This window comes from Anarhichas minor, unplaced genomic scaffold, assembly GCF_050575085.1.
Source record: "Anarhichas minor isolate MPS153535 unplaced genomic scaffold, ASM5057508v1 ptg000018l, whole genome shotgun sequence".
Classification (NCBI taxonomy): domain Eukaryota; kingdom Metazoa; phylum Chordata; class Actinopteri; order Perciformes; family Anarhichadidae; genus Anarhichas; species Anarhichas minor.
In genome coordinates, this window is record NW_027466464.1 from 14,147,501 (window position 1) to 14,162,500 (window position 15,000).

At 46.6% G+C, this 15,000-nt stretch overlaps 1 protein-coding gene across 1 annotated transcript in view; it reads left to right on the plus strand.

Annotated features, from left to right (window-relative positions):
* LOC142952865 (arf-GAP with GTPase, ANK repeat and PH domain-containing protein 1-like) overlaps positions 1–15,000 on the plus strand; it is an 89,897-nt gene that overhangs the window by 10,164 nt on the left and 64,733 nt on the right. Inside the window, 1 exon segment of the mRNA XM_076094858.1 lies at positions 5,599–7,141. Within this exon segment, the coding sequence (XP_075950973.1) occupies positions 6,154–7,141 (988 nt within the window). The 5' untranslated portion in view covers positions 5,599–6,153.

Here is a 15,000-nt window from a genome sequence, read left to right on the forward strand (position 1 = left end):
CTGTGACCTGTTATATTTTATATATTTATATATGTTTGATGACATATTGAGGTTTTTAAATGAACCTGACCCACTTATTGTGTGAGCACAGCGCCCTCTGCAGGTGGACAGTATGTATCACATTTATTTACTCTTTGCTGCTGTTTGAAGCTCATTTTGTCATCTATAAATACAGTAAAACATTATGAATAAATTAAATAAAAATGATTTCTATAAGTGTGGTTTACCCTCCTAAAGACACGTCTGTTCTTCTTCTGTGGTTTACCCTCCTAAAGACACGTCTGTTCTTCTGTAGTTTACCCTCCTAAAGACACGTCTGTTCTTCTGTGGTTTACCCTCCTAAAGACGTCTGTTCTTCTTCTGTGGTTTACCCTCCTAAAGACACGTCTGTTCTTCTGTGGTTTACGCTCCTAAAGACACGACTGTTCTTCTGTGGTTTACCCTCCTAAAGACACGTCTGTTCTTCTGTGGTTTACGCTCCTAAAGACACGACTGTTCTTCTTCTGTGGTTTACCCTCCTAAAGACACGTCTGTTCTTCTGTGGTTTACCCTCCTAAAGACACGTCTGTTCTTCTTCTGTGGTTTACCCTCCTAAAGACACGTCTGTTCTTCTGTGGTTTACCCTCCTAAAGACGTCTGTTCTTCTTCTGTGGTTTACCCTCCTAAAGACACGTCTGTTCTTCTGTGGTTTACCCTCCTAAAGACGTCTGTTCTTCTTCTGTGGTTTACCCTCCTAAAGACACGTCTGTTCTTCTGTGGTTTACCCTCCTAAAGACGTCTGTTCTTCTTCTGTGGTTTACCCTCCTAAAGACACGTCTGTTCTTCTGTGGTTTACGCTCCTAAAGACACGACTGTTCTTCTGTGGTTTACCCTCCTAAAGACACGTCTGTTCTTCTGTGGTTTACGCTCCTAAAGACACGACTGTTCTTCTTCTGTGGTTTACCCTCCTAAAGACACGTCTGTTCTTCTGTGGTTTACGCTCCTAAAGACACGACTGTTCTTCTTCTGTGGTTTACCCTCCTAAAGACACGTCTGTTCTTCTGTGGTTTACGCTCCTAAAGACGCGACTGTTCTTCTTCTGTGGTTTACCCTCCTAAAGACACGTCTGTTCTTCTTCTGTGGTTTACGCTCCTAAAGACACGACTGTTCTTCTTCTGTGGTTTACGCTCCTAAAGACACGTCTGTTCTTCTGTGGTTTACGCTCCTAAAGACACGACTGTTCTTCTTCTGTGGTTTACCCTCCTAAAGACACGTCTGTTCTTCTTCTTCTGTGGTTTACCCTTCTAAAGACACATCTGTTCTTCTGTGGTTTACCCTTCTAAAGACACATCTGTTCTTCTGTGGTTTACCCTCCTAAAGACACGTCTGTTCTTCTGTGGTTTACGCTCCTAAAGACGCGACTGTTCTTCTTCTGTGGTTTACCCTCCTAAAGACACGTCTGTTCTTCTGTAGTTTACCCTCCTAAAGACACGTCTGTTCTTCTGTGGTTTACCCTCCTAAAGACGTCTGTTCTTCTTCTGTGGTTTACCCTCCTAAAGACACGTCTGTTCTTCTGTGGTTTACGCTCCTAAAGACACGACTGTTCTTCTGTGGTTTACCCTCCTAAAGACACGTCTGTTCTTCTGTGGTTTACGCTCCTAAAGACACGACTGTTCTTCTTCTGTGGTTTACCCTCCTAAAGACACGTCTGTTCTTCTGTGGTTTACGCTCCTAAAGACACGACTGTTCTTCTTCTGTGGTTTACCCTCCTAAAGACACGTCTGTTCTTCTGTGGTTTACGCTCCTAAAGACGCGACTGTTCTTCTTCTGTGGTTTACCCTCCTAAAGACACGTCTGTTCTTCTTCTGTGGTTTACGCTCCTAAAGACACGACTGTTCTTCTTCTGTGGTTTACGCTCCTAAAGACACGTCTGTTCTTCTGTGGTTTACGCTCCTAAAGACACGACTGTTCTTCTTCTGTGGTTTACCCTCCTAAAGACACGTCTGTTCTTCTTCTTCTGTGGTTTACCCTTCTAAAGACACATCTGTTCTTCTGTGGTTTACCCTTCTAAAGACACATCTGTTCTTCTGTGGTTTACCCTCCTAAAGACACGTCTGTTCTTCTGTGGTTTACCCTCCTAAAGACACGTCTGTTCTTCTTCTTCTGTGGTTTACCCTCCTAAAGACACGTCTGTTCTTCTTCTTCTGTGGTTTACCCTCCTAAAGACACGTTTGTTCTTCTTCTGTGGTTTACCCTCCTAAAGACACGTTTGTTCTTCTTCTGTGGTTTACCCTCCTAAAGACACATTTGTTCTTCTTCTTCTGTGGTTTACGCTCCTAAAGACACGTTTGTTCTTCTTCTGTGGTTTACGCTCCTAAAGACACGTCTTATTTATCTCAAAACTATAGAACTATAATAAATACATTTTAAATAAATGTATATTGTAGAAATCTTTCCTCACGTGTTTCTTATTTAATTAGTTACTGGTTTGTGTTGAATACCTCCACAGTACCAGTCGTTATTAGAGTGACCGTAGAGGTCCCTGAAGGCATCATTTAACACATAGAAGTGATGCTGGAGGCTCACCAGCAGGGGGCAGCAGAGAGCGGCCGGCACTTCCTGCTATGAGAGGAATGCTGGAATGTTGTGTGTGTGTGTGTGTGTGAGAGAGTGAGTGAGTGAGTGAGTGAGATCAAAACATATCAGTTGTGTTAGTGTTGTGGCAACGTTGCCCAGTTGATCAACCTGCCTGCAGCCATTAATCTCACTTATTACACACACACACACACACACACACACACACACACACACACACACACAATGCACTGTGGATGGTGGGAACCAATTAGCTTCCTCTGATCCCTGTTGACACACACACACACACACACACACACTCGGGACTCTTCAGAGCCTCTGAATAATGAATGTCTCTGTAATTATGTCTCTAGTATGTGTGTGTACTTCTATGTACTCGAGTGTGTTTATATACAAGTCTGTGTTCTGTACACGTGTTGTCATGTGCCCCCCCCCCCCCCCCCCACACACACACACACTTCCTGTGAGACATTTCAATTGATCCTCTAATCTCCAACATCTCTGCTGAGGTTTGACTGTGTGCGTGTGTGTGTGTGTGTGTGCGTGTGTGTGTGTGTGTGCGTGTGAATTTATTTAATTGTTCCTAAAGATGTTCGCGACTGTTGAAAAGTGTGTAATCAGCAGTTTTATTGATCCTGTTCTTTCCTTCAATAGAAACAAAAACTATTTAATTCAGACACCAGACGAGCATCTGGTTCCTATTGTTGTGTGTGTGTGTGTGTGTGTGTGTGTGTGTGTGTGTGTGTGTGTGTGTGTGTGTGTGTGTGTGTGTGTGTGTGTGTGTGTGTGTGTGTGTGAGGGGGGGGGGTCTAGTATTTGCATATCATAGCCTCTCTTGGGGTTTTTGGATATCAGCTCTCTTCTTTCTTCTTCCTCCGACTTAAAGGTGTGTGTGTGTATCTCTCTGTGTGTGTGTGTGTGTGTTGTGATGTTCACTTGTTTTTATAGATTCATGTATTCATAATGAGCTGACCTCATCTGTGCTTCAGCAGAGAAACAATTGAAGAAGAAACCTCATGAACATATTTGAACTACAATTATTAGTTTTAATATTCTTTACATTATATTTGAATGTTTATTTTACTTTATTTTATTGTAATTATTTTAAACATATTTTTAATTTTCTTTGTTTTTTATTAACTTGATATTTCATTTTATTTCATAATTTTTTATCTCCCTCACTCATAAATATTAATATCTCCTTCTGCACATGCTCAGTTGCTCAGTTACTCATCCATCAAGCGCCAAGTCAGCCGTGAGAGCTGGTCACCATGGCAACGGGGTGGGGCCTGCTCGTTACCTTTCCTTGTTCCCTTCTCCCTTCCTTTCCTTTCTCTTTAATACTTTCATTTCCTCTCCTTTTTCCTTTCTTTTCCTTCTCCTGTCCTTTCCTCTATCCTCTCCCTCCTTGTCTCCTCTCCTCGTCTCCTCTCCCTCCTTGTCTCCTCTCCTCCTTTGTCACAGTCTCACCTGTGAGTCTGATCCGTGTGTTTTAAAGGTTGATCAATAAGTTTAGATGAGCTCTGTTCTGATTGGTTCCTCTCTTCTTCTCTCATGTCCTGCTGCTCATCACCTGTCGTCTCCTCACAGGTAAAAAACAGCTCCTCCTCTGATCTCTTAAAGAGACAGTAACACTGTGGTCCATCTTTGTCTAAAACGTGGGACAAAATGGGAATAAAGAGTCTGGACTCTTTATTCCCAGAATCCTTTGCTCTGAGTACATTAGTATGTAGAGAGTGTGTGTGTGTGTGTGTGTGTGTGTGTGTGTGTGTGTGTGTGGAAGCGCCTCGTCCATCCAGCAGGGGGTCCTCCCTCTGCTCCCCCACCTCCCCCTAACTGACCCATTTTCGCTCGTCTCGGGGGGGGGGGGGGGGGCTCCCTCGCTCTTTGATGCAGAAAAAGAAAAATACTCAGAGGTGTGTGTGTGTGTGTGTGTGAGAGAGTGTGTGAGAGTGTGTGTGTCGAATCCTTTCAGTTTAATTTTTATTCATGAAGCAAAACTTGTATTTTCTGCTTATTTTTTGTCTCTTTTATTATATAATTATATACATAATATATATATGTATATAATTATAGAAATGAGGACAGTTAAATTTAAATACACAGGAGATTTCTAAAGAATTAAATAAATAAATCGTTGGACCCTTGCTGAGTCCCAGGAGGAGGCGGAGCTTGTTTCTGCTGGTCCACACAGACCAGATTTAGGGGGGTTACGTTGGGGGGGGGGGGGGGGGTGTTGTGAGTCTGCAGGTCCTGATAAGAACCTGAGTGTCTCCAGAGAATATGTGGACAGATTAAACCCCCTCCAGTTAAGATGAAAACAGTGTTTACCTGTAGGACCACCTAGATCAACCCTTCAAAATAAAAGACTACAAATATAACTATTTAATAAATGTACATGAAGCATTCATTAAAGGCTCCACTCGACGCTCTTCTAATGTGTGTAGCCTCGAGCGCTTTTAATACTCTCAAGATCACTCGAATTTTCACAATAAAAGCTGATTAAATGCCTTTTTTATCCATTGATCCACTGCTGTCATGTGTCAGGAGGACTTTCTTCTTCATCTTCGGCGTCAGGAAAAGACGTCTCGGGGGGGGGGGGGGGGGATTAAGTGTGTGTGTGTGAGAGGAGAAAGTTGCTTCTCTAATCTTGATTAATCCCAAATTGCAGTAAATCAGAGTGTGTTTGCTGTTGTTACAACAGTAACAACATTAAAATGTGTCAGGAAGTAGTGATCACATGTCATGTTTTTCAAAGTAAAGGCTCAGGAAAGTAGAACCTTCTTCAGACAGATAATAATAAAACCTGAGCAACAAGACACAGAATCAGCTGCTGCTGTTTCCACCAGATGGGAGGGGGAGGGGGAGGAGGAGGAGAGGGGAGAGAGGAGGAGAGAGAGAGGCTCCACCCTGTTCATGGAAACCAGTGTAGTCTGGAAAACCAGAGCTCGACTTCTTCTTCTACTGTCCTGAATATATAAACCAGAGGAATAAGAATAATCTCGTGTTGTTGATGGATGGGAGGATCCAGGTCCAGTGTCCTCCTGAAGTCCGGTCCGGGTTCCCCCCCCCACCCTCCTCCTCGCTGCTGTAGCCGGTCTGTGCGCTCAGAGAGCAGGAGGACCGGAGGAGAACCGGGACTCCGTGTTTGTGTCGCTGTCAGGGAGCTTTAAACCGGAGCTTTACGGAGCAGAGGACCGGGTCCGGATCTAAGGAGTCCAGGAGTGTTTGGGTCACTACTAGAAGCTGGTTTTAAGGAGCAGGAGAGGGGGGGGAAATGTGCGCGCACAATGGGAGACAGAGTCATGGAGACGTGGAGACCGGATCCAGAGCAGTCCGCGGAGGACTCCCTCTGCACGGGTAGGTAGAGGAGTCGGTCCGTGCGGGGGCAGCGGAGACCGGAGGACGTTTAAATCCCGGAATTTAACACGGAATGTATTTTCATGCGCTTTTTACGCACATCTGGACGAGACGCCCTGCAGCTCTCTTCTTCTTCTGTGGTGCTGCTGAACCGGTTTGACGCGTCTGAGGAGTTTTAAATAGAGGATCTGAATTTAAAAAAGGAGCAGGAGGAGCAGGATGTACCTGCTGGACCCGATGGAGAGAGGAACCCCTCAGAGGAAGACCGTGTACCGGATCTCCCTCACCTTGGTGAAGAGGGAGAGTTTAGATGATGATGGTGATGGTGTTGGGACCGAGAACCACAAGGTGGACTCCATGGAGGGGCAGCGTAGTGGTGCCCTGCTGGAGGAGGTGGAGGAGGAGTCGGAGGACTTGTCGTCGTCCCGCGGCTACCTGAGGAACTTCAGGACGTTCAGCACGGGTCAGCTGGAGCTGGGGAGGCTCAAGCTGGCCAGGAGGCGGGTCTTAAAGAAGGAGTTGAAGGAGAAGGCCGGCGGCCCGGCGGCAGAGCACGCCACAGCGCCGCCAGAGATCAAATCGGCACAGGAAGCAGATCTTTGCTCTTCAGCCGTAGACCAGAAGAAGAGACTCCTGAAGGCTCGGAGCGTAGAGGAGAGGAGCTCCGACCCTCCTCCTCCTCTGAAGGCGCCGCTCTCCAAAAGCAACGGTAAGGCCGCCTCCCCTTCTCCAGAGACTCCGCCTCCTAAACGTGCGGCCGGCCTGCTACGCCGCAGCTTCAGCTTCAGACACTGGCCTGGCGGCGAGCTGCTGCGTCAGCAGGCGATGTCCAAAGAGAAGCACCACAGCAGCTCCGGATGCATCAGCCGCGAGGACGGAGCCGGCGAGAAGGACGCCGTCGTGCCGCCGGCTCCACGCCTCGACCCCACCAGACAGAAGAGCAGGACCCTGGAGGTCGGCGCCGTCCTGAACAAGACGGACTCCATGACAGAGCTGAGAGGGCGGGGCAACAAGAACCGCACGCTGGACAACAGCGACCTGCAGCAGCTGGCGGTAGCGGCCGAGACGGAAGTGGGAGGCGGCTTCCTGTTGAGAGGCGGCGGCGGACGCTCCAGCGACAGGCGGCTGGTTCGCTTCTTCAGCGGGATCTTCTCCGAGCGACCCTGGGCGGCGGCGGCCCAGTCCAGCATGGAGAGCGTGAACGGAGGTAACACCGCACCTGTGTGACATCACACTGCTGTCATGTGACCTGCACAGCCTCCTTCCTGTTGCTTCGCCCCCGACCTCAGGTTGAACATCTCAATGTGTGTGTGTGTGTGTGTGTTTAGTAGAAGCAGAGAGGGGGGGTGTTTGTTGTGGACAGCAGGGTGATGTTTGTTCTGCTGTTTGTCTTTCATTACTTTAAAATGTAAATAACCGCCTCACTAAAACACAAATAATAGAGACAGGAAGTGAACAAGAAGTGACGAGAGACAGGAAGTGAACAGGAAGAAACGGGAAGAGACGAGAGACAGGAAGTGAACAAGAAATGATGGGAAGTGATGAGAGACAGGAAGAGACGGGAAGTGAACAGGAAGAGACAGGAAGTGACGAGAGATAGGAAGTGACGAGAGACAGGAAGTGACGGGAAGTGATGGGAAGAGACAGGAAGTGATGAGAGACAGGAAGAGACGGGAAGTGAACAGGAAGAGACAGGAAGTGACGGGAAGAGACAGGAAGTGACAAGAGACGGGAAGTGAACAGGAAGAAACGGGAAGAGACGGGATGAAACAGGAAGTGAGAGGATGAGGAAGTGACGGGAAGTGTAGCCACTCGCAGTATAAAGTACAACATGTACCTCTGAGGTGTAGTACAGTATAAAGTACAACATGTACCTCTGAGGTGTAGTACAGTATAAAGTACTATATGTACCTCTGAGGTGTAGTACAGTATAAAGTACAATATGTACCTCTGAGATGTAGTACAGTATAAAGTATAAATGGTAGTATAACATGACAGTAATGTGGGGTTGTTAGAAGTAAACTTTGTGGTATTACCAGTTAAACTACATCTCTAGTAGTTCTTTACATCACTGGGATTCCTGAGAGGAATGAGGCATGCTGGGAAATGTGATCTCACTTCTTTCTTTACTTGGTTACCTTCATCACACACACTGTGTGTGTGTGCGTCTATATAGAGTCAATGTAGGGGAATGTGTGTGTTTGTGTGTTAAAGGGTGTGGATGTGGGTGTGTATTCAGGGCGGAGTGTGTGTGTGTGTGTGTGTGTGTGTGTGTGTGTGTGTGTGTGTGTGTGTGTGTGTGTGTGTGTGTGTGTGTGTGTGTGTGTGTGTGTGTGTGTGTGTGTGTGACCTATATCCTCAGCCATGCAGAAGTAATGCATGCGTGTCAAAACACACACACACACACACTGGGTTGCCAATTACTGTGTCTACTTTTGCATCCAGTTAGAAAAAGACTTGATCTCTCACACACACACACACGCACACACACACACATTCTTTCTCACACACACACACTCTCTCTCTCTCTCTCCTCAGATGGTTGAAGCTCCTTCAGATGAAGCGAGCTGTTTCTTAGTTGAAGCTTTGATCCTCCTCATACATAACTAGTCCTGTATGCACACACACACACACCCCCACACTCTCTCTATCTCACACACACACACACACACACACCCCCACACTCTCTCTATCTCACACACACACACACACACACACCCCCACACTCTCTCTATCTCACACACACACACACACACACACCCCCACACTCTCTCTATCTCACACACACACACACACACACACACTACAATGGGGTATAATAGGGAGAAAATCCTATTAAGAGAAAATGCTGCAGGGAGACGGAGGGATGACCTCCTCCTCTTTCCTTCCCTCCTTGTTTACCTCCCTCCTTTCCTGATCTCCTCATTCCCTCTGTCCTTCATCTCCCTTGCATCCCTCCTTTCTTTCCTCCTTCCCTTTTCTGTTTCTTCTCTTTCCGTCCTCTCCTAGTTTACTTCCTTCTCTCCCCTCCTTTTCCTCATCCTCTTCTCCCTTGCGTCAGTCCTTCCTTCTTTCTCAACTTCTTTCCCTTGACTCTCCTTTCCTTCTCTCATCCTTCCTTCCTTCTCCCTAGCATCCCTCCTTTCCCTCTCCCTCCTATGTCTTCCTTCCTCCCCCTTCTTTACCTCTCCTTTATCCTCTCTCTAATCTCTCATCTCTCCTTTCTGCCATCCTTCCATCCCTGCTCTCCTCCTTCCTTCCTCTCCTCGTTCCCTCTCTCATAATGTTCTCCTTTCCTTCCTCCTTCCTCTCGTCCCTTGCTGTCTTCCCCCTCACATCCCCCCTTTCCTTCCTCCGTGTTTCCCTCTCTCTCCCTTCCCCCTCTCTTGTCCCTCCTCTCCTTCGTCCCTTCTCTTCCTCATTTCTTCCATTCTCTCTTATTCCTACCCTTGCATCCTTCCTTCCCTCCTCTTGTCTCCTTTTCCTTCCTTTATATCCTTTATTTCCTGTTTTCAGTTGTCTGTTTATTGTGTAAATGTACTTCCTGTTTACATATTTATGATAATCCATCTTTTAAAGATGACATCAGGTTTAATGATGATGGGGGGGGGGGGGGTCACAGAGGTGAGGAACCGGGGATTGTGGGTAATCAAAACTAGGCCAAGGACTGAACTGGTTTTCAGAGTCTCCGGCGAGGACGAAATTATTTCTGTCTGTCCACTTTAACTGTGTGGGGGGGGGGCAGAGAGCATGTGTGTCCTCCTTCCTCCCTACTTCCTCTTCAGACCCAAATTGGACTTTTGTGGCGAGTGTGTGTGTGTGTGTGTGTGGTTTAGAGGGACGTGCTCCCTTATTTGAACAAGCCCTTGGAAGCAGTGAAGTAGCACATTCCACCTGTGTGTGTGTGTGTGTGTGTGTGTGTGTGTGTGTGTGTGTGTGTGTGTGTGTGTGTGTGTGTGTGTGTGTGTGTGTGTGTGTGTGAGATAAAGATAGCTCTTCACTGTCCTTCTGTTTACAAAACAACTAAAGTCTTCAGCCAATAAGAGTCAGAGCTGTACATTGTTGTACATTGTTGGCTGTACATCCCATAATCCACCACTGCCCCCCCCCCCCCCCTCCCCTCCCCCCCTCTTACATAAGGCTAAAATCCATGAGAGGCCAGATGACGACACACTGAACCCTTTGATAACCGGCAACATCCTGCAGCACAGACTACATTTAAAAAATGCACACACACCAGTTCAACAAGACTATTATGATGTAAGACGGCTGACACACACACACACACACACACACACACACACACACACACACACACACACACACACAGGGTCCAGTGTGCATCAGGAGTAGTTTGAAGCACAAAGAAGGCTGGAGTCAGAGTGTTAAATCTGATCATCTGAGCTGTAAAAATCCATTTATTTTGGTCCGACTGATGATTGATCTCTTCCTGCTCAGCTGCTGCTAGCTTAATGCTAACGGCTAACTTAAATTTGGGCACATTTTCCACAAGAAGTATGACGTCACACTGAAGATGTGAGTGTCACGTCTGTGTGTTCAAATAGAAAAGTGATGAACTCTAAGTGGCTAAAAATACAAAAAGCATGAGGATGAACCAGTCAGTGAAGCTAACACACACACATCCTCACACACAGTCACACACACACACACACATCCTCACACACAGTCACACACACACACACACACATCCAGTCACACACACACACACACTTCTCTGTTACAAACACTCTCTAATTCTGCTCTACATGATAAGCTCTCTGATTAAATGGACACCTAGCAGCTCTGCAATGGGAAACCTGTGTGTGTGTGTGTGTGTGTGCGTGTGTGTGTGTGTGTGTGTGTGTGTGTGTGTGTGTGTGTGTGTGTGTGTGTGTGTGTGTGTGTGTGTGTGTGTGTGTGTGTGTGTGTGTGTGTGTGTGTGTGTGTGTGTGTGTGTGTGTGTGTGTGTGTGTGTGTGAGAGAGAGTGAGGATGACTGTGTGTGTGTGTGGTGGGGGATGGTTCAGCCTCACTGATTTAGAGGGCTGATATTTAGGTCAGTGTGTGTGTGTATTAAGCTTGTGATAGTTTGTGTGTTTTGTCTGCAGGAATGTGTGTTTCATGTACCTGTGTGTGTGTGTGTGTGTGTGTGTGTGTGTGTGTTAGTTTATAATAACTAGTTATTTATTTATATCTATTTTTTTATTTATTTTTATTTAAGTATTTATATTTTATTCATTAAGTTATATCTATCTATTTATTATCATTTGCGTGCGTGTGACTGATGAGGCCACGCTGCTCTGATTCATCACAGTGAGACGAAGGGTTAACACACACACGCACACACACACACACACACCCTGCCCTGAGGGGACACACTCCACCCACAACCTAAAGACAACAGTCCTGTTAAAGCTGTCAGAGTGTGTTCGTACCAAAGATCATCTGTGTATGTGTATGTGTGTGTGTGTTATTGAATCTTGTTGACGTTGCCCGGTTCCTCCCTCTGTAATGTAGATATTTATTATTTTATATTCCAAATAATCAGAATATTGAGCAGCTTTAGTTACATTGTATCTGTTCTTTGATTCATTTTCTGTCTTTATGAACACGTTTGTCATCTGAATATGACCCGTAGAGGAGGTATTTAATATATTACTACACGCTATACACGTGATACACGCGATACACGTTATACGCGCGATACACGCGATACACGTGATACACGCGATACACGTTATACGCGCGATACACTTTATACACGCGATACACGTTATACACGTGATAGAGGCGATACACGTTATACACGCGATACAGGCGATACACGCGACACACGTTATATACGCGATACAGGCGATACACGCTATACACGCGATACACGTTATACACGCGATACAGGCGATACACGTTATACAGGCGATACAGGCTATACACGCGATACACGCTATACACGCGATACAGGCGATACACGTGATACACGCTATACACGCGATACACGTTATACACGCGATACAGGCGATACACGTTATACAGGCGATACAGGCGATACACGCTATACACGATATACACGCGATACACGTTATACACGCGATACAGGCGATACACGCTATACACGCGATACACGTTATACACGCGATACAGGCGATACACGCTATACACGCGATACACGTTATACACGCGATACAGGCGATACACGTTATACAGGCGATACACGCTATACACGCGATACACGCTATACACGCGATACACGTTATACAGGCGATACACGCTATACACGCAATACACGTTATACGCGCGATACACGTTATACACGTTATACGCGCGATACACGTTATACACGCGATACAGGCGATACACGTTATACACGCGATACACGCTATACACGCGATACACGTTATACGCGCGATACACGTTATACACGCGATACACGTTATACACGCGATACAGGCGATACACGTTATACAGGCGATACAGGCGATACACGCTATACACGCTATACACGCGATACACGTTATACACGCGATACAGGCGATACACGCTATACACGCGATACAGGCGATACACGCTATACACGCGATACACGTCATACACGCGATACAGGCGATACACGTTATACAGGCGATACACGCGATACACGCTATACACGCGATACACGTTATACAGGCGATACACGCTATACACGCAATACACGTTATACGCGCGATACACGTTATACACGTTATACGCGCGATACACGTTATACACGCGATACAGGCGATACACGTTATACACGCGATACACGCTATACACGCGATACACGTTATACGCGCGATACACGTTATACACGCGATACACGTTATACACGCGATACAGGCGATACACGCGATACACGTTATACAGGCGATACACGCTATACACGCGATACACGTTATACAGGCGATACACGCGATACACGTTATACACGCGATACAGGCGATACACGCGATACACGTTATACACGCGATACACGTGATACAGGCGATACACGCGATACACGTTATACACGCGATACTACTCTTTCGAGAGCCTCAGAGGTTTGAAGAGCAGCATGTTTGACTGAAGAGATGTGTTGTTTGTCTCTCAGCTGTGTTCACACAAACTAACAAGTTACTGAGAGGGTCTGGAGGTCTCTGAGGGTCTGGTGTTTAGTGGACTGGTCTCTGAGGGTCTGGTGTTTAGTGGACTGGTCTCTAAGGGTCCTTAAAGGTCTTGTACTTGTCATAATCTGGTGTGTCCTTCATCATCAGTGAACTCTAGAACGAGGACCAATGATGGGAGTTATTCCTCCTCTTCTTCTTCGGTGGTGTTTCTCGTTGGCACAGAGGGATGAACTGATGAAGATGATGATGAAGGTTTCAGTCCCATGACGCTCGCTCTCATTTCTCAGTTCTTCCTCCCTGAGAGACGTCTCCATCTGTTCTTCCTCCTGTTCTTGTTTTCATGTCTTCCTCTTCCTCCTCTTCTTCTTCTTCTGTTTCATTATTAGACTTATCTATTTAATGACTCCATATTTAAATAAATAAATAGAATAAAGCATTAAAGTGACGACGTCACATTAAAGCCTGTATAACGTGTTTTAATAAGAGATGACTGTATAAACCGCTCACCTCTGCAGCCATTGAACGCCTCACCTGGTGCCCCCCCCCCGTCGGTGGGTCCTATACTGGGAACCAGCAGAGGGACCCCCCCTCCCCTGAAACAGGAAGCAGCTGGATCAACATCCTGCCTGGCAGAGATGTTAAAACATAAGAAAACACTCCACAATGTCTCCTCTGTGTGTCCATCGGCCAATAGGAACGCTTCTTACTGGAATCTTTCCAGAGAGATACCAACGTCTCACACACACAGACAGACACACTCACAGACACACACACACTCTCTCACACACACACACACAGACAGACACACTCACAGACACACACATACTCTCTCACACACACACACACACACACACAGACACACACACAAAAACACACACTCACACAGACACACACACACTCTCACACACACACACACTTTCACACACTCTCACACACACACACATTCTCACACAGACACACACACACTAACACACACTCTCACAGACACACACACACGCTCACACAGACACACTCACACACACACACTCTCACACACACACACACTCTCACACACTCTCTCACAGACACACTCACACACACAGACACACACTCACACACACTCTCTCACACACACACACACACTCTCTCACAGACACACTCACACACAGACACACACACACACTCTCACACACACTCACACAGACACACTCACACATACAGACACTCTCACACACACTCACACACACACACTCTCTCACAGACACACTCACACACACAGACACACTCACACACACAGACACACTCACACACACACACACTCACACAGACACACTCGCACATACAGACACACTCACACACACACTCACTCACACACACAGACACACACACACACACACACACTCACACAGACACACTCACACAGACACACTCTCACACAGACACACACACACACTCTCACACACACACTCACACACACTCTCACACACACACACTCACACAGACACACTCACACAGACACACTCACACACACACTCACACACACACTCACACAGACACACTCACACACACACTCACACAGACACACTCACACACACACACACTCACACACACTCTCTCACAGACACACTCACACACACAGACACACTCTCACACACACTCACACAGACACACTCACACACACACACACTCACACAGACACACTCACACATACAGACACACTCACACACACACTCACTCACACACACAGACACACACACACACACACACACTCACACAGACACACTCACACAGACACACTCTCTCACACAGACACACACACACACTCTCACACACACACTCACACACACTCTCACACACACAGACACACACACACACAACAATCCAACGAGCGGTCGAACTGTTAAAAAGATTCTGGTATTTTTGAGTTTGGGCTTTTACTGTGAAGGAGTGACCCGTTGCTTCCTGTTTCC